The following is a 23804-nucleotide window of genomic DNA, read 5'->3' on the forward strand; positions in this document are numbered from 1 at the left end:
CCTACTTTGTACTTTCATGAGCTTACTCCCTTCTATTTCAAATTGCTGGTCATAATGATCTATGACTCCACTGGAGATTGTTTATTATTAAATAGTTGCCGATTGGTTTATTATGTTATAGTTTGGTATTATAAATCCTGGATATAAAGTATTCTTGGTCATGTATATCGTTCTTTGGGAGCCCTCCAACGCTCTATGTTCCACAGGGAGTTATTATTCGTCATAATTGTAATTAACTGGCCGAACAGTGATAGTCAATAGGATAATATCATAAATGCTTCTGGCTCCTCCACCCACAACCACATTTCGTCAGTATTAGACTGTGCTATGCCTGCTTCTCCTCCACCAGATGCACGCCACAGATGCCTCCTTTGCCACGGGCACACCCCAATCACCACCTAAAGTCCTCGAAAATTCGGCCCCCTCCCTTTATTCATTGCCTTCCACTTCCCAAACTTGACATCATCCAAAAGCTGCTTCAACAAAGCTCTTCCATTCCAAACCCCAACATCAAACATCCAACTACCCATCCTAAACATCTCAAACCCCTCAAGTTTCTGGGTACACCTATACATGCACACCAACCTGCTCCCATACGCCACAGCGCACCAAGGCTGTCCTGGACACTTACTCAGCTGCGCCAGTTGATTTGAAGTCCGATCCCATGTATCCTCGCGATGGTACTCCTCAGCCTCCTTGCACAAGATGATAGCCATTGGAGAAGAAACGGGTTCGGTCCCAGGACTAGGCCAGGTGTTCTGTTTGACCAGGCAGTAAACGATACGAGCTCCGTTGATCTCAGCGGTGCGGAGATCGTGAGTGAACTCGCCGTTTGGTGGGTAGATCTTGACTAAGATTTTGTGCCAGAGCTTCAAGATTTGTTCTTCTGTAAGGGCCTGTTGATTGGGTGTGGACCTGACAATGTCCGCCAGAGGGTCAGAGGAAGTAGAGGAGGAGGGAGATGGAAAGGAGGGGGAAGGGCTTGTTGTGGTGGTAGAGGGTTCCAGGGTTGAAAGCCGTGGGGACGCGCCGGGGAGCATGAGTGGAGGTAAGCGGTTTTGCATAGCGCGAGGAGATGAGTTGTTGTCTCCTGTATGGCGGGAGGAAGTGTGATGGTGAAGGTGATGGGGTACAATGTTGGGTATGGTAGTTTGGGGAACGCTTCTGGGGATGAGTGGGCTGAGGGGCTGTTGGTTAGGCATTGTTGACATCTTTCTTGACCCTTTTGTTGAATATGGAAGGGGGCTGATGTTGGACAGGCCATGGCAGTTATATCTTCTTTTATGCTTGTGAGTATTTATGCCTGTGAAGGTCACCAATGGTGTCTACGGAGGAGTGGTAGTCGTTGTTTTGTAAACTTCGAGTGGGAGGATCCATGTTGTGTTGGCTGAACTTTGTCTTTACCCGTCTAACTTGGATTTTGTTTCTCTTCCGTGATGGTGTTGTTTATCGGCATGCTAAATAAGCAGAAGTGGCGCCTACTTGGGATGGAGAGTTTGTTTCTAATATATGGAAGGTCCCATGTTCAATGTTTTATTTGGGGTTATAATACATCGCCTATCTTCTTCTAAAGGGTGTGTATGACAAAGGATTCACAGAACACATGCTGGGTGCTTAATAGGCACATTCCTGTTCACAATATCGCTAAACAAATGCGCAGAGAGGTTGCGTTGTATATGGTCATATAATGGCTTAGGGCTTCCCATAACTTTACTATGCTGAATCCTCGGTCCGATCCAATCGGAGGCGTAGACTTGGTTGGCAATGTGCCTCGCGTCTTGCCCATGGCTTTTAAGAACATTGGCTACCCAAAGGCAACAAGATTGATCCTCACGTATAAGTCCATCTTGCTATTCTTCTTCCACAGTTTGAGTGGGGATCTGTATTCTTAGATCTTCCATGTCAATGAGATTTTCCAAGGTTGGTATACCAGTTTTGAGGCGCCATAATTGATAGAGCAAGACTTTCTCTGGCAATTTGGGGAGGCGCAGCACCTCAGTTGTCGCGTTAATGTTGCTGGACTTATCACCTCGAATACCTATCGAACGTGAAGAAGTCATGCATTTAAATTTCTCAACATGTCGAGACGATTATCTCTACGTAGGACAATTCCGCTCTTTTAAAACCAACATTCATAGGACTATAAACATTAGTATGTTCCACAATGCAATTTACTTATTCCTTTTGACCAGTGAAAGAACTGATATTCACTTGTCTATTTTGTGCACAAGAAATCCGGAAGTAGTCACATCCCGTCAACAATACCTAGTGGAACGAGCCGCACTCTCTCATTTCCAACCATCAGTTGTCCTAATAATGGCTCATGAGGTACCTCCTACAAAGGAATTGAATCATTCACCCTCTTGTTGACCTTTTCGACCATTGATCACGTGAACATTTCTCATAGCAGTAAGCCGCAGAAGAAATCGCCAGATGGCTGGTCTCTTCCGAGCTGACCATTCCTAACCTAGCTGTGATGAAATAAAATATGCGTATTCAGAGCAGTTTACGATTAATTATACCATGGACATGGTGACGCATTCCAATGTACTGAAAGCGTGACTGTATGCCAATATCCAAATACGGTAGCCTTTTGTTCTTTCTGACTGTGACAGTATGATTTCAGCAAAGTGTAACGTTGATTTCAGCATCGATCCTAGATTTTATTGTGCACATATCTATCTAAAAAAGCAACATGTTCTGCAAACATCTGACTCCCCCCGTACATAAGAAACGCCATATGCTGATATCGCCCTGCTGAGCATCCATCAGTAGTCTATCACCAGTCAACATGAGTGTTATAGTAATCGTCGACCACATCGGTCCAGGAGAGGAATCTGCTCAGCTCATCATCATTAAGGAGTTCAGCAAAATCCATCTTCGAAATCCCAGGATAAATCGGTTTAGTGTCAGTACGCGGTGACATCAGCTGGCTTGGGTTCAAGATAGCAATCAGTTGCCAACGTGGTCTACCACTATTATCTGCCGTCTTCTTCCAGAACACAGTGAATTCCGGCGACTTGGAATGGTTCATTAGCGATATCATCGCCTCCAGGAATCCGCTGAGATTCATGCCGTTGGTATCACTTCTCAGAAGACTGTGCTCCCTGTTCAAGTCGACATGATCACTAATCCCCGGCCCTGGGTCCTGCCTCTTCGTGTGCAGGCTAACAGCTTCGAGGACAACAGGGACAGTCGATGGCCACATCCGTCGCCATGATGCCTTCTCGTATAAAACGATTTCTTTCAGCTTGGCATCCTCAAACCATGCGAACTTCCCGCTTGGCCCGCGTTGAACGAAGTAACCCCCAATGTTTTTACAGTAGTATCCAGGACAGAACCACTTCTGGAAGAAAGGATTAAGCGCCGGCTCTTCATTATAAGAGGCCGAAGTCTGCTCGAAGAACAGAGCCCGTCGGATGATAATGGACCCCCTCATTATGAACTGCCAGGATCGACAGACCTGCTCCATCCTCAGCAAGTCCGCAAAGCCGAGTCTGACAAGTATCATCTCTACAAGCTCCGGAATTGCGAGTGCCGCTTGCGCAGCCGTGTGTCCTTTGTCGCCGTTAACGTCTCCCGGGGTTGTTGAGCTTTCCGTCGGGCAGTCGGGATCTGAGGAAGCATCGTCCCATGCCACGAATAATGGACTTTTCTGTTCGTCGAGGACGTCCATTTGGGCTATGCGTGGTATGTTCTGATGCTATGAGACACTCTAGGAGAATCTAGAGCATGACAGTCCTGCAGAGATGTAGGGGAGACGAGCGTACTTATACTGTCTCACAATACTATCAGCTTGTTGTCACATCGACGCTTTGCTCGGAAGCATTGTCCGAATGACGACGTAATCCGAATGCGACTTTCCATCATCCCATCAGTGCATCATGGCCTGGTTCCGGCCTTTACAATACCCTTACTTATGTCATACACATAATCAGATACCTTCAACATGATGACAGCGGATGTTGGATATTTTTGACTGGATTCCTCATTTTACGATGTTACACAAACTGCTGTCATCTCTTGATAGGCTAGATTGAAAGTGGTGGCGCTGCCAAAGGATTTGCTGAAGCTTAGCAGATGATCATTTCTTAACACGGGGGTGGAGCAATCCGGAACGAAACATGTCCTCGTCAATTGGTAATTTCCTGCTCCATGTCAGTGGAGCAGAGGCCTGTCGCTGTGGCCTTCTGCTCGTCCAATTTTCTATTGGCTGGAGGCATATCCCTTCTTGCGCAAAGCAAATCAATCCTATCTTTCCGCATGTGCAAAGAAGGTATCTATTTATAGCATTGCTTTAGTAGCCACAGCAATTATAACTATTCCATGACAGAACTCAAGCATTCCGCTTCCAGTGTAGGCAAATTCTCATTGCACAGTCCTAGAGTGTACTGTTACCACTACCAACTACCCAGCATCACCAGCATCACCAGCATACCCAGCACCACCGGTGGAAGACCGTAATTTAACCAAGACTATATATACCCCAACCCAATCATCTCAAAGCGGCGTATGAGTAGGCACCCAATAGCAATCCGGCCTCTCAAAGTACTCCCTCGCCTCATCCCAAGACCACTCCGTGCCACTATCATCCTCATCCTCAGCAGGCCTTATTTTATCCTCGTTATTGTTGTAGTCGAAAGTTCTAGTCCCATCATCATTAACCCACTCCCACTCCCCCCTATGCGCAAACTTCGGAGGCTTATCCGGGCCATAATACCCCGAGTCAAACTTATCCATTTCATACTGATTCCTAATCCCCAAATACTCCCCCGCCGTTGACTTCATCTTAATTGGCGGCTTCACCCTCACAAACGTAAACTGACGCCGATCACACCACCCCAGCATCCTCTCCGGACTCGCACACACAAACGAGCACTCATACGGCGCCCTCAGCCTTCTCTTCTCCTCATCACTAACCCCCTCCTTCCAGTTATTATCCCACTCCCCGCTCCCCTCCCTCACAGCTCTCCACTCTACCGCCATCCCATTCGTCGGCCAAAACCCTATCTCATGCAACAACACATCCCAAACGAGCTCCATCGTCGCTCCCAGCACCGGATCCTGTCCGGCCTCTTTATCATACACCAGCAGGTTCTTCGCTGGGTTTTGATCATCCCGGACTGTCTTTCGGACTACTTTGCGCACCCGGCACGGGATATTCATGGGTCTCATGCGTCGCCAGGAGGCTTCCGGGCGGAAGACCGCCTTGTGGTAGGCTGTGTCGTCGCCGAGGCGCATATGCTGTATGTCTTCGGGCATGAAGATTGGGGAGGTGGGCTTGGTGGAGTCCGGGGTGGGGAACAGCACTGGGAAGAGATATCGCATCAATGGGTTGAAGGTTGGTTCGGTGGGGTACAGGTGGGCGAAGTCGTAGAATAAGACTGCTCGGAGCGGGCTGCGCGTGGTGATTAGCGTGCGCCATTGGCGGCAGACAAGTTGGGCGCGCATCAGGTCGAATGGGTCGAAGCGGAGGAGGATGCACTCAACTAGTTCGGTGATGCTGAAGACGGTGTCCATCATTGGGGTGGGGGTGGATGATGCTATGAGCTTTGTGGATGTGGTTGGTTCTTGAGTAGCCATGGTGGTTGTGGTCGATTCTGTTGTAGTCATTGTGGTAGATGTAATTGGTGACTTGCTTTAGGGTTGGGTTTGTGTAACGTAGTTCGTGCTTTTTTAGCAGTGTGGAATCGTTGATGCTGTTTGGATGACGTGCAAGGATGGGCTATATATAAGTGTGACACAACATGAATGGTATGGAATAAGCCCTTGTGAGTAAGGATATGCCATGTACAATTTCAATGAATTAAAAGTATGTTGTAGCCATTGTTGATGCTGCTCGTATTTAAGGTTTGTCAGCTTTATGCTCTTTGTGTGCATATCAAATCATCAATTTATGGCGGGACCACCCTTTGTCGAGCATGAGCATTGACGAGAAAGAATGTCTTTGTATGCAGAAGACACTTACATTCTACGCATATGTCATGTCGATGCATGTTACTTTCCATCGTTTTCTATGCCACGAATATCTCGTCATTCTTACAGCTACATAGTAGCTATGAGTCAATCGTTCAGTACACCTTCACAGCTACAGTCAGAACAGGAAAACAGCAACAAAAGCGTAGTGGATAGTTTCAATTTATTCATAGCGTAAACCGGGTATCTCATATCTCATCGTAGTCAAGTCATCAATATATAGAAAATGCATAGTGCTCTGCATCACCCGCGCCAGATCATCCAAGGTGAGCCACACAAGGCACCATCTGAGCCATCTCAAATGAGAAAGGAGCCATGGAGTTCACCCCATACCTCCATAACAGCCCAATGATGCTTCCGGCAAACCTGACAAGACAACAGTGTTATAGTAATTGTCGACCATTCAATATTGGCCGACCATCAGTATCCCATGATCGGACAACGCGAGCGTTATAGTACGTGTTGATTCTTTTCGTCCAGGCGCAGAACAGTCCATTCAGCATCACGAGGCACATCAAGACGCAAGACACTGTAGCATGTCGCAGGAAATATTGCAAAAGACAATTGAAAGTCATCATAGATTTGACTCACGCTTCTTGATGTAGAGTCTATCAAGAAGTAGAGAAGTATAAAATTGCTCCACACGAGGAAGCGTAACTCTCCATCGGAAAATAGTACCCATTATATGAAGCTCTCAACACAAAATAAACTTCGGGTACTACCCCCATCTTTCCCCAGACTCTCGAAAGTATAACCCGGCTCCACACGAGGAAGCACAATCCTTCACCGAGAGGTAGTACCCATTACATGAAGCTCTCAACACAGAATAATCCTTGGGTACCGCCCCCTCCTCCACCTTCATCCTTCCCCAGATTCTCCACAGCCCACAGTGCCACCTCCCTGGCAGCATAGCAATCCTCCGCACAATCATGTCCCTCTTGGACCTCTTCCCCTCTCTGAATCTCGACCCCACAGCAATCCCTAACGATATCTCGTAGGCGACAGCTCCTCCCTCTCCTCTCCCCCTTCATGAGAAGGTACGTATCCACGACCCTATCATGCACGATGCCCAACACATCGAGGTCGAAGTTCAGACTCTGGCCGACCAAAATCGTATTCTGGTCGACAAAATCCCACACACGGGCCCGTGCCTCTTCGTACCCGTTCACTGTTCTTCCAGCGGCGACGTGCTGGTCCATGAGTTCGGCTGTCATCCCGCTCCATTTCGTCTTCCAGTCGGAGACCGGCTCGGTAGGCAGCACAGGCTGATCGAGGAGGAGTTCTCCCGTGAGGACGTCTACCAAGCTGACTTGGCAGAGCTGGGTGCGGCCCGTGATGTCGGTTACCATTTCGCAGTCGAGTGAGATGGCGCGGCGGGCGGAAGGGTTGTATGTGTCTGGGGTTTGTTGGAAGCGGATGTTGTTCTTTGTTGTATCCGGGGTGATGGTGTAGTTTGCTGCTTGGAGGGTTTGGATCGTGTGGCAGTTGTTGGTAAGGAAGTCAAGGGCTTTGGTTTGCTCGGCTTGGGTGGTTAAGGTTGTCCAACGGGAGGGTGCAGTGTATGTTGTTGTGGTTGTTGTTGTTGTTGTTGTTGGTTTTGGGTTGATGGTGATGGTGCTTGGTTCGGGGGATGGGGGGTTTGAGGGGATAAAGATGCCGCTGTCTCTGCGTTCGATGTGGGTGGTGTCGGTAATGGGACAGTAATCTGTCGTTGTGTCATATGGTATATCCCTTTCGATGTGGGTGGTGTTGGACATCTGACAGTAACTTGTCGTTTCGTCATATGGTATACCACAGGGCAATGGGTGCAATATGGGGGTGTCTATATCGATGGTGATATAGTAGTATGACATGAGTTCGACTGGGATGTAGAAGGTGGTCATTTTGGCAGTTGATGGTGATTAATAGAATTAGTTGTTTGTTGGTGGTAGATTATTAGGTGCTTCGTTGGTATATTGGGATTTCGCAGTAGTAAAATGATAGTAGATGAATGTAAACGGACAGTTAGGAGTCTAGAAGGTGGTGTCTGGCACCCGTTTTTATAGTCCATGTTATTAGGCTGCGTAAGAGCACATCATCACATACCTCCCTCTTAAACTATTGGACGGTCCAGAAAATCTATACGCGCCGATGTTGTCAGTTTTCCTCATCAAGAATGTGGAGTGGTCATGGTTATCTGATGTTCATCTTAGGCGCCGAGCTAAATATAGCAACCCCGTCGTTGCGGCGCTAACGTACTGTGAAACCTTACCCCGGATCCTGAAATAGACAGGAACACCAAGACTGGCCATATTGATTCCAACGGGCTTCAGAAAGGGAGCGTTTTGTGGTATTGGTACTTGCTGATAATAATCATCTTTCTCTCCAGTAATCCAAGATCATGTGCGACACTATCACGTCATCATCTGACAGGTCGACGGACCCGCACTGCCAGGAACTATCATCGGAGGTCCCGCTGTGGTGTTGCAGATGTGGGCTAATGTATTCGTCTTTATTGTTGGCTTGCGCCTCTGGTGATATTTCTCTAGAGCTTTCCGTACGTTCTCTCTGGAGTATACCGTAATCCAATCCTTCGCGCTGGTCAAGACACCCGGACACTTTTAGGCGGTTAGCGAGAGACAAACAAGTCCAAAAAGAATTCAAGGTCTGCTGCTCTCTTCTCTTACTATTATTATTCACACCAGTATATAGTGTAATCGAGAGTGTAGTTTGCAAATAGCAGATGGGTCAAGCAAATATGTCCTTTGAAACCCAATCCTGTTATAGACAATACCGATGTCCACCCCAGAACATAAAGGCAAATTGGAGGAAGTTTACCAACGCATAAGCCTCCCCTTGATAGCTCTCTTCCTCATTATCCAGAGCGAGCCGTGATGCCATATCAAAATCTTCCTGAAACACGGCCGTTAAGACATCCCAAAGCCATGACATAGGTTATTAGTACATGTGCCATCCCATAAGAACAATAGAGGATAGCATGTAGAATATTGCTGGCCCTTGCAAGCTTCAAATATACCTCCTGGTATTCTTTCAGAAGGATCTTCCAGCAGGTAGCATGGAGAATAAAAGACCATTCTCCAGTGTCTTTTTCAAAGAATAATTCGTATTCTGACCAGGCATGGAAGTCTCAAGTAGACTGGTGGTATCATCCCATACAGAGCAGTCAGCAAACTCACGTACCATTGTATCATCTCTTGCAACATGAAAAATAACTTCTTGTATCGTCAAGAATAACCTCCCAGCAACCGACAGATCAACCAGACCAGAATGGAAACATCATTTTGGAATAGCTATCCAATCCCACCACATTATAAAACACCCCATCATAAATATAAAAGTATCGACCATGTCCCCACCCCCTATCTCCAGGCCTGAGAACCAAAAAAGGTACATGACCTGGTACTTGAAGTCTTTCTTATATACTCGCTCGTGACCTCACGTGCAATTAACAATATAAAGCGACAGAAGCAATCAAGCGACGGAGACTCCCGATGAATGTTGCTTCTTCGCAGATTCCCGATATTTATTTCACCATATAGGGATAGGAACTTGCCGGTTGGATGCGGTCACATGGTGGTCGGGAAGGTTCCATTAAATGCCGAAGTCAGCATGATGCCGATGCCGATGCCGATCGACGTTTCCAGATGTGTCGGTGTCATGGACAAGGTCGGTGATGCTGATTGGTTGGGTGGGGGAGTGGCGAGGGTGGCGATGTGGTGTTCACGTGATGTTGAGGTTTGATGGTGCAGCGAGGAGTGTGGTGCTTGATGGTGACGGTGGGAGATGAAGTAGGACGAGGGGAGGTATTAGGAGGGTCTTTGGATTATATATAGAGGGGTTTAGAGTATTTGGAATTGTAATTATTAGGATAAGATTGAATGATGGGGTTCCATCACTGTTGATTGGGGTGAATTCTATGGACGGCTATGAATGGAATATGTGAAGATATGGTTGACTGGACTGCAATGTCTATTGATGGATCTAGAAATATAACTATGAATACAATACTCTTCAATGCAGACTCTCCACCCTGCCCAGATGAAACAATATCAATCACTACAGAAGCAAAGAAGAAAAACGAAAAGAAAATCACTCGAAGAATAAAATTTTGAAATCCAGTTGATGCATCAACTCTAAAAAATTAACAGTACATGGTATAAAATAATAAGGTATCATGCGAATCATGCAACATGCAAACATGCAATAGTATCATGCAAGACATATCCATCAACATATAGACAATCTCCCAAAACTCCTAACCCGATATTTACGCGTTCTCCGCGTGGTAAGAACGAGACTGCTTGCGCTCCTCCTCGTACTGGAAGGAGTGCAGAGCGGGGATCTCAAATTTGCTGCTCTTCCAGGGCTTGACCTTGTTGACGTACAGCCAGTCAAGCTCCTCAAGAGTACGGCCCTTACCCTCCATGACGAAGAAGTAGACGACAAAGGCACCGACGAACATGCAGCCCGCGAAGACGTATCCGTAGGCAAAGTCGATGGCGCTGGTGATGAAGGGAGTGAAGAAACCGATCAGGAAGTTCCAGGCCCAGTTGGCAGCAACAGCCAGAGCCATACCCTGGGCACGGTACTTGGAGGGGTACAGCTCGGCGGTGATGGTCCAGACCATGGGAGCCCAGGTCATGGCGTATCCGGCAATGAAGAAGCAAGCAAGCACAATCATACCCTTGCCGACGCCGGGGGTGTTCTCGGGCTCGGCGACGTCGAGCATGAAGTGACCGATCGAAGCGAAGATCATGAAGCAGACGAACATCCACAGGGCTCCGAAGATCAGGGACTTGCGACGACCGAAGTTCTCAACGGTGTACAGACCACCGAAGGTGCAAGCGAAGTTGACGGCACCCAGAATGCACTGAGTAACGAAGCTGTTGGACAGACCGGCACCCTTGAAGATGGTGGTACCCTATGAGATGTTAGTATGATGAACCATTGTGTAAAGATGTTTGTAGGAATACATACGTAGTAGAAGAAGTAGTTGGAACCAGTCAGCTGCTGGAGGGTCTGCAGGGCCATACCCAGGCAGATACGGTAGAACATGCGAGGCGCAGTGAGGAATTCGTACCACTTCTCGCTGCCAGTTTCGGCCTCGAGCTGGTTCTGGATCTCGTCGAGCTCCTGGAGGATGACCTGGTGGTTCTCAGGCACACCGTACAGCTTGGCCATGGTGGCACGGGCCTGGTCGACGCGGCCGTGGCGGAAGTCGAAACGAGGAGACTCGGGGAAGAAAGCCATACCACCACCGAGGACAATGGCGAACAGGAAGGTCAGACCGAGGGTGATACGCCATTGGGCAGTACCCTCCAGGGTGTTGGTACCCAAGTTGATGAGGTAGGCCAGGAAGATACCGAAGGTGACGAACAGCTGGTAACAACTGACCATGGCACCACGGACGTGACGGGGGGCACTCTCACCCTGGTACATGGGAACAAGCAGGGAGCAGGCACCAACACCCAGACCAGTGGTCCAACGACCCATGACCATCTGGACCCAGTTGCCGGAGGGGGCAGAGATCTGGACGATCAAGCCGACCATGAGGATAACACACCAGAAAGTGATGGACCACTTGCGGCCGATCTTGTTGGCGATGGGGGCAGCGACGAGAGCACCGACCAGGGTACCAATGGACAGAAGACTGGTCAAGAGACCGGAGCGGACGTCACTCAGGTACCATTCGCCCTGAGCGTTCTGCATACCATAACGGCGGAGATAGTCGGATTCCTGCTCGAAACCGGAGATCTGACCAGTGTCATAACCGAAGAGGAGACCACCCATAGAGACGAAGACGGCCATGACGAAGGCCCGCAGGGTCACGCGGGGGACAGGGGTGTCAACACCGCCAAGAGGCTTCTGGAAAGACTCCTGGCTGGAGTGCTGCTGAGGAGCGACCGCCGGGGAGATATGCTCCCCGTGGTCAGCGGAGGTTTCGACACCCATGGTGGACACGTGGAGGATGTTTTGTTTGTTTGTCAGTGGGGAAGGATGTCAAGTCAAAGACAAGATAAAGAAGAGGAAATAGTAAATAAAGTAATAGGAGGAGACCCTAGGTTGGGATTGGTTGAAGATCACCGTAGGGTAAAAGTCAAGATAAGTGATGATTGTCGGGGTTGAGATGGAAGATAGAAAAGTGCCCGAATCTGGGGAGATGCAAGCCCTTTTATGTCCTCCATCGTATGAGACGACAGAGAGAAAAATTTCACCAGGGAAAAGAGATCCACGGGGGAGGGGGGCGTCAGAGCCGACGTGTGGAGAGCCGACATCAGATGCAGCACCGCAGCGAGTGCCGCCGGGGGAGACCGACCAAGACGATTCATGAGCGAGAGGCCGTCAACCAGTGAGAATGGACGGCCGGCCGAAACCGATAGACCAGTCAGAACAGCCGAAATGCTGGGGAAGGGCCGGCCGTACCAGGGGGAGCAGGCATAACTTCGGGTTCCACGGCCCTTTCGGGGCAAGGAGGGTCGGGTGGCGGACGCTCGTTGGCTCAGCGCATCGGCACTGGCGTCTGGCGACAGAACTTTAGCCGGAGGAGATGAAAACGGATCAACATTATTGGATCAGAATGGGGAACGGATAGGAGGCGCATGTAAGAGAATAGCCATGGAACGGGGGGGGGTGGAAGAAGGCAGAATGATATGGCGTCGTTTAGAAGCCTGTTTTGATAGATGATAGACTCATAGGTCTATAGATTGAGATGACTATACACCGTATTGTACAATTGTCGGGATGATAAGACGGGATACCGTGTCATTGCTTACAACTGTCTCAGCCAGGTTTTGCAGAGAAGCGAGCTGAAGGAGGGCAAGACTTGAAAGAGGAAGGGGAGGCGAGCAATACTACTACTAATTGAAAGGGATTCTTGCCCAACGTGGAGAAGCCGCTTACCTTCTCCAGTCACGAGGCTAGTGAGAAAGAGGCGACCCACTGTTTCGGGACTAGACCGGTGCCCTAAACCGAATCGGGTAGGCCTCCAGAGTTCGGCAGGGCAAATCGCCGCTTGTTGGCTCGGAAGCAGACGGACTGGAGGTGGAGGAAGTGTGGACTGGAGAGAGTGTGGGAGAGAGAGAGAGCCCAACGCAGGGATTTCCTGGAGGGCCGGAGATGCCAACCTGGAGATTCCCATATTCGTTGACCGGTGAGTCGATATCCCGGATTTTCTTATCCTTGCAGGGGGGGAAAAGAGGGGAAAATGCGGAGGTTAGTAGACGTCAGTTCATTATCATGATCGAACTACGCTCAGATACATTTCTGCATATTCTGGGGAAACTGTAGATGTGGCCATTGCTATTCCAAAACAACTCTGTACCGATTCCAATCCTAAGCGATCCCGATTTCTGTCGGTCACCTGCCCGAAATTGTGCTGCGCCCACGAGGAAAATTCCAACCCTAAACGTCTGGGACTGACCACGGCCGACCGAGAGAATCGGCCCCGATTCACGGCATGACGAGGGACTACTCAGCCAACAAACGAAAACCTGCACGCGCACAGCTGCCACAGAATCCCGACCGAGCCGACTGCACACACACAAGAATTTCAGTGGCACTCGGCGACACCACTGGTTGGCTCTGGAACCATCCACCGGATCCAATGAAGCTTTGTGGCTGCCTTGGCTGCAACATCATCGTCAGCGAACTGCAGGCATGCACCTTGGCATGACGACGCGGGCTGACTTGATGTGCTCAATTTACCACTAGGATATTGACCGATAATCTTACTATGCAAATCAAAATACACTACGCAGGGTGATCAGCGATAATATGCGTTGTTTTTCTTTCCCCTCCATCCCCTTCATTTCGCGTGGGATGGTCCCTGACCACTCCAGATTCCCCCATGCGACCGGGGGGACATGACTAATAGACTTGCAGCCCGGAAAAGATGTCATCCAGAGGGCTAGGGTTGGTTACTACACGTGGTCGGCTAATGCAAGATGACGTATGTCATATGGGGGGAGCGTAATTTCCGGCGGCACCCCGGCTGACTATGTAACTGACTAACAGAATCCCCGTGGAACCTGCCTGCTTTGGTTTCTTCGGACACTTGGAGAGGCCCGGCCCAGCTTTCCTCCGCCTTTCTGGAACAGCAGCCACAATGTCATCCTGGTTTGCAAGTTGGTTCCCGGCAGCCCTCAGCGCCACTTCCGTAGTAGCGCGGAACCCGGTAGCGACGAGAGTCCAGATCCTGGTCGAAGATTCCAAGTGAGAAGATTCAAGTATACACTCGACCGAGATCTGGTCAGCCGACTACAGAAACATGACCGATGATGGTGCCATATGCAGACAGCATGATGTTGCAACTTGTGGGAGGGAAACAGGGTATCTGGGGTGTTGTCCCTGCATCTGCCTCTCCGTGGGGTGCCGCTCCTTACTTCCAGGCTGGGGATGTCAGGAAACACATGGACAATGCAGAAACCACCCTGTCACCACAAGAGCGTTGGGAATTGCTAATTATAAGCTTACCCCTGACAGAGACAGATCTACATCCAAACTCTATCTATCAACATCATCATCTATATCCTATAATCTATAGATAAATATCTTAACTAAATGTAGTCATCTGTTGACACAACACTGGATGACTAACCCTACCCCATACCACACTACGGCAGTCCACAGACACCCAACCCGCACCCCGCTCGGTACATCTGTTTCTCCCCACATGCCGCCTCCCACAATTTCTCTCCTCAGAAACATTTTTCCGACTGTTCCTTTCCACGTCCGAACTCTGGAGGAATGTCTCCCGAGCATCGGCTCGTCACCTGCTGTACCGCAATTTACGCCGATATTAACCCAGTCAATTATGCTTAACGCCGCCTCGCTAGCTTGTATTCTCTAGTATCGGCCCGACCAACACAGCGGAAGAAGAGCCAATCATCAATGATCTGGATGGAAAACTCTGTCTCTGGCTTCTTTCCAGGGACTGTGCTGGGGTTGTTCAGCCCTGCGCTCCGGATCATACTTTACCCTCTGTTGTCCGGCTTCATGCATTGCAGTCGGACGACTGCCTGTCTAGTACGATGAGGAGATGAGGGGGTGGGGTGAACTCCGAGCCACGCGATGAGGTTGAATTTTTTTTATTCGGCTTTAAGGTGTCAGCACTATTAGACTCGGACTGGGGTGGTGATTCTGTCGTAGGCTCTTGCAAAGGGCTACTCCGGCTGGGGAAGGAGTAGAACTTGCTGGTTTCCTTCGCTTTGGTGGTCTTCGGCAAATCTTCGGATAAGACTAACTAGGTTAATCTCTTAACAATGTTTGGCCAGTATGCCCTCGATGTCAATGTCATATGGTTCGTAGCTAGTCCTTATGCCAGTATATTCTGGTCAAGCCGTTGTACAACTGTACTGTTCCAGTTACGTCTTGTTTGGTGCTATTGCATAACCTTCTGTAATTTGATAGCAAATGAAAAATCAATGAAAGTAAACACCATTCAATAATAGTATTCGAGACATCACTATCCTCGTAACCTGACCCAATAGGTATGATGTAGATACGCTAGCTTGTAGACAAGAAAATCAATACCGACATAGATCAGACATCAAAATCACTGTCAACTTCAAAGTACAACTAACTACGATTTTTAATATGACGACAGCACATAGTACTAGTATAATCAAAAGGTGCCAGGGCTAGTCAGTGTGCATACCTACTAGTACCACATGTCGGCTTGAATATATATAATCTGTAGTAGTAGTACTAGTAGCAAGTGAGAGCGGAAGTAGGGATGATGGTACTAAAACCGTTATACACATCATCAAACCCACTACACAAGTCCCCCTCGGCAGAAAGTATTAACGACACTGACAGGTGATTTGCAATGGAGATACTGTCAATCATACTTTGTTTTCCTTTTCCCTTGTTTGTGGATGGTTTCCAGTGGTTCCTGGGGTCACACGCACTGGAATCCCGCCGATCTTCCCGCTGCCACACACGTGGTTATCCAGAGTGCCCCACGCCGACCGGTGAGAGAAATAAGCCATTTATCGCAGAAACTATTCGTCTGTTTCGATATCTTAAAATAGTTTATTACGCTGGACTCATATCTCCCACCTGTCCATCTTTTGTCTTCTCACTGACATCAATAACCCATAAGCAACCGCCACTCATCGCCGGTCGCACCCATCCGCACCCCATCAGGCCATCCACCATCCACCCACAACTGAAACCAACCCAGCAACAAATATAGAAAGCAACAGCAGACTCTTCATCAAACTATCTTTACACAGATGTAACACATCATCCCCACCAGCGATCCCTGATGCAGAATCCCACCACTCAGATCACCTGAAACACACCGCAGAGGGTCTCGCCATACCGAATCGAGCACGGACAAAACACCTGTATCTGCAGATTGATTAATTGCCGCGATGATCGTCACCGCTCCGTTCTCAACTCGGTATCTGGAGGTCCAAGACTGGAGACAGAACCCCTTCCCAGTCGTCCTACAGGCCACTGCTTATTTCAGAACGGAGCGTCGTCCGTGTAGCAGAAACCGACTGGCAGCGGGCAGAGTAGCTATAAAGCAGCTTAACCCACATCATTCAATAAACCCAGGAAAAGAAACAATACAGCCAAGCAAACCACCACAATGAAGCTCTCCAGCTCCCTTCTCACCCTGGCCAGCCTGGCGCTGGCCAACCTCTCCACGGCCCTGCCCAAAGCCTCTCCTGCACCAAGCACCAGCAGCACCAGCGCCTCCACCTCCTTCGCCAGCACCTCGGGCCTCCAATTCACCATCGACGGCGAAACCGGCTACTTCGCCGGAACGAACAGTTACTGGATCGGTTTCCTGACCGACGACTCGGATGTCGACCTGGTGATGAGCCACCTGAAGTCGTCCGGACTCAAGATTCTCCGCGTATGGGGCTTCAACGACGTCACCACGCAGCCCTCCTCCGGCACTGTCTGGTACCAACTGCACCAGGACGGCAAATCAACCATCAACACTGGCGCTGACGGTCTCCAGCGCCTCGACTACGTCGTCTCGTCCGCCGAACAGCACGGCATCAAACTCATCATCAACTTCGTCAACTACTGGACCGACTACGGCGGTATGTCCGCGTACGTGAGCGCATATGGCGGATCCGACGAGACGGATTTCTATACCAGTGATACGATGCAATCTGCGTATCAGACGTACATTAAGACGGTCGTGGAGCGGTATAGTAACTCCTCTGCGGTATTTGCGTGGGAGTTGGCGAATGAGCCGAGATGTCCCAGTTGTGATACTACCGTGTTGTATGATTGGATTGAGAAGACGAGTAAGTTTATTAAGGGGTTGGATGCCGATCATATGGTTTGTATTGGTGATGGTGAGTGTCCCCAAACCTTCGAGACTAAGATAAGGTGGGTGCTAATGAGAAGTAGAGGGCTTTGGCCTCAACACCGACTCGGACGGCAGCTACCCCTACCAATTCGCCGAGGGTCTCAACTTCACCATGAACCTCGGTATCGATACTATTGACTTTGCTACCCTCCACTTGTATCCTGATAGCTGTACGCACCTCCCCCTTCTGTCTTCTCCCCATCAATATCCAAACTAACAAATAATGAAGGGGGCACCTCCGACGACTGGGGTAACGGATGGATCAGCGCGCACGGCGCGGCGTGCAAAGCGGCCGGCAAGCCCTGCCTACTGGAAGAATACGGCGTCACCTCGAACCACTGCAGCGTGGAGAGCCCGTGGCAGAAGACAGCCCTCAACACGACGGGCGTCAGCGCAGATCTGTTCTGGCAGTACGGTGATGATTTGAGCACGGGCGAGTCGCCGGATGATGGAAATACTATCTACTATGGGACGAGCGACTATGAATGTTTGGTCACGGATCATGTGGCTGCTATTGATAGCACCTAAGGGATAGGGAGATGTGGATATATCTAGTTGCTACATTATGAGGGGTGTGTACATAAGAATGCGCCCGAGGGAGGGTGTGAAGGGTGATAACTGAACGTTAAGTTTGGATAGGGTACAATTCGAGAGGCAAATCATCGCTTTGATTAACACAGTGCATATCAGTCAATCAAGTTGGGTGTGTTTTGGAACTGGGTATATTGATGAAACATGCTATCTATACATCAAACAAGTTGAGATCGAAAACCCAAGAAACAAAGACACAAAGAAAACAAACAAACATATATCCCAATCCCATCATAAGCCATCATTATAACCACTCCGTATTACCCACCCCAAACTAAGATCCCCACCCTCATTACCCATCTAATCCCTCTCATACCTCCCCCCAACCCTCGTAAGCTCCACCTCACTTTCATGCTCACTCCCACCCCCCTCGCTCTTCTCCTCCGCCTTAACCATCAAAAACGGCTCCGCATCACCGACCCTCTCCGCCGTCAACCCCATATTCCCAGGCCTCCTCATCCCCGCCTCCAACTGCCTCTGATACGACACCCTCCTCAATCTCGCCGACTCAGCCGGAGTAAGATGGAGATACAGCTCGGCCGCAAAGACATGAATAGCGACCGCGAGCCACGCCGCAGCACTGAAACTGATATCGAGGCCAGCGGCAGCCTGGTCCACATTACCTGTTCCATTGGAGCTGAAAGCATTGACGAGAACGTGGTGGTTCGGATTACTCCCCGTGCAGGACGGATGGAGGGATTGCACGATGGATTGGTTCCCGTTTAGCATGAAGGAGATCTCGGAGCAGGAGTAGGAAACGAAGTATTGATTGGGGGCGAGGGCAACCAGGACTTTGTTGGTGGTTATGCCGATGATGCGCATGGTTATGATGAAGCCGCCCTGTTGGGTATTAGTACGGAGTATTCAGGGAGAGAAGGTAAGGGACATACGCAGACCCAAGCACGTATCATCCACGCGCGGTGCTGCTCGATCTGCAGTCTCTTGATATTATAATAAGCGATGCAGATACAGCTAAGGAAGATAATGAGTGCCACGCCGAGGGCGATTTGGATGCTCACGCCACCGCCGAAGCTATGCTCCGCTATCATTAGCACGCCGGCCATGCCGGTGAAAGAGCCGATGATGACCAGGTAGCCGTTGATGCGGTGGAAGAGGATGACTTTGTGGCGGATGACGGGGACGAATTGGAGGAAGGCGAGGAGACAGGCTGGGAGGATGGCGCCGAGGTGGAGGAGGATGCCGACGCGGCCGCGGGTATCTTGGTAGTAGAAGCATTCGCCGGGGAGGGCATCGGCTTTGTTTTGGTCTGCTGGGCAGAAGATGCCGTCGAAGTTGAGGTACATGAGTCGGGCGAGGGAGAAGCCCAGGAGTGCGCCGGCGGATATCATCCATAGGATGAAGTTGTAGCCTTTGGCGAAGCCGATCGGGTTGTAGATCTTTCGGGCGGTGGCTACGAAGTTGTTGGCTGGGGGGCGGGTGGGTTTGACCATTTTGATGGATTGAAAGCTGTGCTCGAGGAGGGATAGGATAAGTCGAGGTTCTGAGGGTGGAGTTCTGCAATGTGATTAAGTCGAAGCATGTTGGTGGTTACTGAGAAGGTGACTTTATACATCTTTCGTGCTCGAGCACACTTTTAACAGCCCCGGGCTCTTGTTCCTGCGGGCGATGCATCGTTTCAGAAGACATCTACATTTCCCAGACGGGTAAGGGTTTTGCGATGGGATGACCTTAATCAGCACCGTAAGATAAACTGTAACCCGACAGAGGCTCAGCTATTGATAGTCTTGGCAGATCGAACCCTATAGATTTGCTTATCTGGACAGCTGAAACCCCAGACTCAAGCATGTTTAAAGTTATAGCAGTGCCACACTATACCCAACTGGGTATCTTTTTTGCGACAGACATGGCCAAGACCCTACCCCGTTGGACAGAATCTCAGCCGCAGTTGCAGCTTCCGCACAGCTAGCCTGATTCTGCATTGTGTTTAGGCAATGAGTGGGGGCCGAAGTTCAGCCTTGTCATGATGGACCCCTATTTAATCCATTTACTCATGAACGATTAGAGTTGTTCCTTCTGTCGCAATACCATCGCTACTTTGGGCACCCCCACTCTCAATATGGTCAATTACGGCCCCTCTGGAGGATGCGTTACATGCAAATCACGACGGGTCAAATGTGACGAGGCGAAGCCAGAATGTTACTCGTGTCAACGCCTCAACCTCCGCTGCGGGGGCTACAAGTCGAAGCCAGTCAAGATAAGGTTCAAAGATCAAACCTCCAAAGTGTGCAATGACATTGCTTTGAGGCATGCGGCCCAGAATCAGCAACTGGTTCCTTGCTTGCGATCGCTATCCGACCCCGACCCTACCGTACCATTCTTCATTCGGCATTACGCCATCATGGGTCGCGACATGAAATCTTCCCGTGGGTTTTTCGAGATGTTAGTCCCAGTATACGCTTTTGAGAAGCAGAACTCGGCGCTCTCACTCGCCGTGACTGCCACGGCTTCGGTAATCATGTCGCGTTGGCGACACGAGAGTAGCTCCCGAGCATCACGGGAGACGTATGCCCAGGCCATCAAGTGTCTTCGAAAGACCATCGAGGATCGCAATGAGTGGACAAATCCAGCAACCATTCTAGCAGTATTGGCACTGCAATTCTATGAAAATTTCGCTGTCATATACGGGAGTAAATCAGCCACAAGGGTCCACCACGACGCAGCCGTCTCCCTGCTCCCATTTACCGATCAGAATTGTCCCGATGGGTCACTCATGGCCCACATTCGGCGATATATCCTGCATATTGAGATCTCCTCGGCGATACGTCAGAAACGGCTGCTGCAGAGCACGGCCCATTCTCGTATTGGGTGCATAGAACCGAAACTTGCACCAGGTAATTTTGGGCCCGCCCTGGATGCAATCGGCGCGTTTGTTGCCGAGTTACATGCAAGTTATTGGCAGCATGCTGCACATAACGGCTTTGTGTCTTCTGCAGAGGTTCCCAGAAATTGGATAGCCGAGGCAAAACGCATTGACGAACAACTTCTGGCTTGGGCACAAAAGGTCCCGCAACAATTGCACCCGGTGAGACTCACGGATGGAAGTGCCCTTGACCCATCGATACCAACCTACAATTCCAACTGCGACGTTTATATTTCATGCCAGATTGGAACACTATGGAATGAATGGCGCGCTCAACGCCTCTTGCTCGTCAAGATCATTCTCAGCTCGCTTAGTACGAACCCACCAGGGCGTCTTGCGCATCTAGATGCTGGAACCTCAACGGGAGATGAAGACTTCGCCAAATATAAGTACATTCTCCAGGGGCTTATCGACTCGGTCTGCTACAGTGTGCCCTTCTACCTTGGAAACCAAGGCGGATGGCTGAGTATCCCCGACTTGACCGACCCATCAATTCGGCTTCCTAGCTATCGCTTACTAGGAAACGCCAACCAGCAAAAGTCCGCGCAAAAGTCGGAAGACGAGCACAGAAGCCATATTATTGCCCAAGGGCCGTGGCATATCATGAGTATGCTGAGTCGTGTGGTGGTCTTCTTCATAGAGGACTATGGTCAGGGAATGGTGTCTTTTCTCCAACCCGGACAGCTTCAGTGGATCCGCGAGCAGTTCCTGCGTGTCACGCAGCTACTCCGTATTCCGTTGGAGGAGGCGAGTGATGCTGGTGGGAGAATTTATCCTTTGGATAGGTCTGTACACGCAGATTTAGATGGGAAGATAGATGATTTGGCGAGGAGGGTCAGAAAGGGCGCGTTTATATGATGATCCTTCTAAATGTGCTTTCAGTGTTACCTGTAGTGCATTTTCGCGTGATGAAGTGCAACGAGGTTAATGGTTATATTAATACTACGTTTATGATACCTATGTCAATATTTTGCAATATTCTGTAATTGTAGCATATCCCCCAAAGTAAGCAGCAACCTGAGGCCGCAATGGACAGCCTCGCCGCCAAGCCCGAATCTGCCCTGCAACACAGCCTCGTCTTACTCTCTGACTCTTCACAACACCAGATCTTTAGGCTGCACAGTAATATCGCTGGATTGATTCATCTATCTTCATTCAGAACCAGAGCAGCACATAACCCCAAAGTCACTGACAATACTCCCCCAACATGGGCCGACCGAAAGATCTTCCCCCATCCTACGAAGAGACGGTGGCTAGTGATCCCAATCTCCCCGCCGCCTCCCGGCCAGCACCACCACCTCCACCACCTGCAACCACCTTCTCCTTTCCTCATCTCCCCGATGCCCCCATTCCTGAAAGTCAACCCTACCACAGCGTCCACTCGGGCAACCGCGACTCTTCTACTATCACCCTCGCCCCATCCCTCAGCGAAGATGCCTCGTCCCTGCATGCCCTCATCACCCAGCAAGCCGAGTTCCCGCCGCGACCGTACCTGACCGTGCGCGGTTCCCACACCGAGACCCGCCACGACCACCATCGCAAGGAGGATCGCAAGGAGACGATCGTGGACTTTTCCTTCAAGGTTGATCTTTACGGATACATAATACGCCACGAGCATGGAACCCAGCAGTATGGCGACGACGATGACCTGGGACTGGACCTGGACCCGACCCAGGATGGATGGCATGTGCTGAGTGTCGTGCGGGATAATGATACGCGAAAGACCTACCGTGGGGGACGATTCAAGTCGGAGACGTGGTCGGGCCGAAGGAAAGGGCCACTGGGACAGCGAATCCGACAGCGAGTGGGAGAGCGACTACGCTCACGATTCGTGCAACTGGAGGAAGGACTCGATCACGAGGCGACCGGGTTGGTGCGACAGGACGAGGGAGGTCCTAGTTTGATGGGCTGGTGTGAGCGATACTGCGATGATCCGTCTTCTGTCAAATCGTGCGCTTCCCCAGGTAGTAAACGTTTACCTACGGCATGCTGACTTGTGCAGGTTTAAATTCTCCCGCAGCATCGTCGGCTTTGATGGCTCTGTTCTCATTTCCTCGTTGACATCCCATCTGCGCAGTCTGCAATACAGAGGCGATATCAGCATCACAGTTGACATGGCGAATCGCGACTTAATAGTATACAACCCCCACTGGGTGAACAAGCTACGCAACAATGCCTGGGTGTACTTTCTCTGTATCATCTTACAGGTGTGGATCCTCGCGTGGCCAGTTATCTTTTTGCTCGAGCGTCGCTACGATATCGTTCGATCAGTTTGGTATTTCTCGCGAGTCGAGGATGGCGAAACGCGGTATGCGCGCCATCGCGATGAGGCGACCATAGCGGATGAGCTGGCCCCGGCGGTGACGCAGGCGGCGCTGGAGCGGAATCAGGAGGGGAGGATCTTGACGGCACCGGAGATGCAGCTCCTTGATTCATTGGGGAGAGAAAGACGGGAGCGTGGCGTGGTCGTGATGCAGTGGGATCGATTCCTGGGATGGGGTGGTGATAATTACTCCTAGTTGCCGGGCGATAGCCGGTTGAGTGCTATCTAGGAGATACCGTGCTTGGCCAATAAGCCATGGCTAGGCTAGCATGTATGTTGCACCCGTCTTTGGTGTAGAGGTGTTATTATCAGTGACTTGTCTATTACTAGTCAATGGCCGGCATGTGAGCAGACATAGGCCAGAAGCTGGCAAAGATTGGCTCAGTATACTTCTTATCATATGAAACACATACCAAACTAAGCGAGCCTGATCCGGCTCAACGCCTGCATGGCGCATATGTACAACACCGGGTAGCTCCCCGAATAGGATGACCGTTTCTCGACCACCACCGAGCAGCCGGACCGGTGGCCGGACCGGTAGAAGGCGTTGGGAGAGCTTAAAAAGAGGGTTCAGGGGCATCAAGACCCTGGGCGAGGCTAGGATTTCGGCGATACGAGAGGAAGCGATAGCCAGCTGGACTGGGATAGGGCAGGACGAGACACGCTAGACAGAACCGAGGCACGGGACGCCACAGCAA

General features: G+C 50.2%; 9 protein-coding genes across 9 annotated transcripts; 3 read left to right on the plus strand and 6 right to left on the minus strand.

Moving 5' to 3' along the window:
* Window positions 1-398: 398 nt before the first annotated feature.
* BO79DRAFT_252913 (uncharacterized protein) lies at window positions 399-1202 on the minus strand (the record flags this gene model as incomplete). Its single annotated transcript, XM_025685957.1, has 1 exon — window positions 399-1202. The coding sequence occupies one exon, from the start codon at window positions 1200-1202 to the stop codon at window positions 399-401; it is 804 nt and encodes a 267-aa protein (XP_025541564.1).
* Window positions 1203-2779: 1577 nt separating this feature from the next.
* On the minus strand, window positions 2780-3676 carry BO79DRAFT_252914 (F-box protein; the record flags this gene model as incomplete). The annotated part of the gene is made up of 1 exon (XM_025685958.1): window positions 2780-3676. One exon carries the CDS (start codon window positions 3674-3676, stop codon window positions 2780-2782), a length of 897 nt encoding a protein of 298 aa, XP_025541565.1.
* Window positions 3677-4500: 824 nt separating this feature from the next.
* Window positions 4501-5520, minus strand: BO79DRAFT_226518 (F-box protein; the record flags this gene model as incomplete). The annotated part of the gene is made up of 1 exon (XM_025683801.1): window positions 4501-5520. One exon carries the CDS (start codon window positions 5518-5520, stop codon window positions 4501-4503), a length of 1020 nt encoding a protein of 339 aa, XP_025541566.1.
* Window positions 5521-6702: 1182 nt separating this feature from the next.
* On the minus strand, window positions 6703-7859 carry BO79DRAFT_280815 (uncharacterized protein; the record flags this gene model as incomplete). Its single annotated transcript, XM_025688088.1, has 1 exon — window positions 6703-7859. The coding sequence occupies one exon, from the start codon at window positions 7857-7859 to the stop codon at window positions 6780-6782; it is 1080 nt and encodes a 359-aa protein (XP_025541567.1). The 3' UTR covers window positions 6703-6779.
* Window positions 7860-10070: 2211 nt separating this feature from the next.
* On the minus strand, window positions 10071-12096 carry BO79DRAFT_191510 (sugar porter family MFS transporter). The gene is made up of 2 exons (XM_025680832.1): window positions 10954-12096; window positions 10071-10897 (listed from the first exon to the last, which is right to left on the minus strand). The coding sequence occupies exons 1-2, from the start codon at window positions 11926-11928 to the stop codon at window positions 10244-10246; spliced, it is 1629 nt and encodes a 542-aa protein (XP_025541568.1). The 5' UTR covers window positions 11929-12096; the 3' UTR covers window positions 10071-10243.
* A 4477-nt stretch (window positions 12097-16573) lies between these two features.
* Window positions 16574-17840, plus strand: BO79DRAFT_169765 (glycoside hydrolase 5 family protein; the record flags this gene model as incomplete). Its single annotated transcript, XM_025679498.1, has 3 exons — window positions 16574-17297; window positions 17353-17481; window positions 17541-17840. 3 exons carry the CDS (start codon window positions 16574-16576, stop codon window positions 17837-17839), a joined length of 1152 nt encoding a protein of 383 aa, XP_025541569.1.
* Window positions 17841-18049: 209 nt separating this feature from the next.
* Window positions 18050-19353, minus strand: BO79DRAFT_280818 (uncharacterized protein; the record flags this gene model as incomplete). Its single annotated transcript, XM_025688089.1, has 3 exons — window positions 18050-18053; window positions 18219-18742; window positions 18793-19353. The coding sequence occupies 3 exons, from the start codon at window positions 19351-19353 to the stop codon at window positions 18050-18052; spliced, it is 1089 nt and encodes a 362-aa protein (XP_025541570.1).
* Window positions 19354-19870: 517 nt separating this feature from the next.
* BO79DRAFT_280822 (Zn(II)2Cys6 transcription factor domain-containing protein) lies at window positions 19871-21651 on the plus strand. The gene has a single exon (XM_025688090.1). The coding sequence runs from the start codon at window positions 19980-19982 to the stop codon at window positions 21639-21641; it is 1662 nt and encodes a 553-aa protein (XP_025541571.1). The 5' UTR covers window positions 19871-19979; the 3' UTR covers window positions 21642-21651.
* Window positions 21652-21905: 254 nt separating this feature from the next.
* On the plus strand, window positions 21906-23513 carry BO79DRAFT_236476 (uncharacterized protein). Its single transcript, XM_025684583.1, has 2 exons — window positions 21906-22733; window positions 22786-23513. Exons 1-2 carry the CDS (start codon window positions 21991-21993, stop codon window positions 23300-23302), a joined length of 1260 nt encoding a protein of 419 aa, XP_025541572.1. The 5' UTR covers window positions 21906-21990; the 3' UTR covers window positions 23303-23513.
* The last annotated feature ends 291 nt before the right edge of the window (window positions 23514-23804 follow it).

The sequence above is a fragment of the Aspergillus costaricaensis genome, assembly GCF_003184835.1.
Source record: "Aspergillus costaricaensis CBS 115574 unplaced genomic scaffold BO79scaffold_9, whole genome shotgun sequence".
Lineage (NCBI taxonomy): Eukaryota > Fungi > Ascomycota > Eurotiomycetes > Eurotiales > Aspergillaceae > Aspergillus > Aspergillus costaricensis.

Bases quoted from the DNA above. Each gene is read 5' to 3' on its own strand.
- BO79DRAFT_191510 (XM_025680832.1), bottom strand. From the start codon at position 11,928: ATGGGTGTCGAAACCTCCGCTGACCACGGGGAGCATATCTCCCCGGCG. The intron at 10,898-10,953 runs GTATGTATTCCT...AACATCTCATAG, and splicing joins CCAACTACTTCTTCTACTAC to GGTACCACCATCTTCAAGGG.
- BO79DRAFT_280822 (XM_025688090.1), top strand. From the start codon at position 19,980: ATGGTCAATTACGGCCCCTCTGGAGGATGCGTTACATGCAAATCACGA.
- BO79DRAFT_236476 (XM_025684583.1), top strand. From the start codon at position 21,991: ATGGGCCGACCGAAAGATCTTCCCCCATCCTACGAAGAGACGGTGGCT. The intron at 22,734-22,785 runs GTGCGCTTCCCC...TGACTTGTGCAG, and splicing joins GATCCGTCTTCTGTCAAATC to GTTTAAATTCTCCCGCAGCA.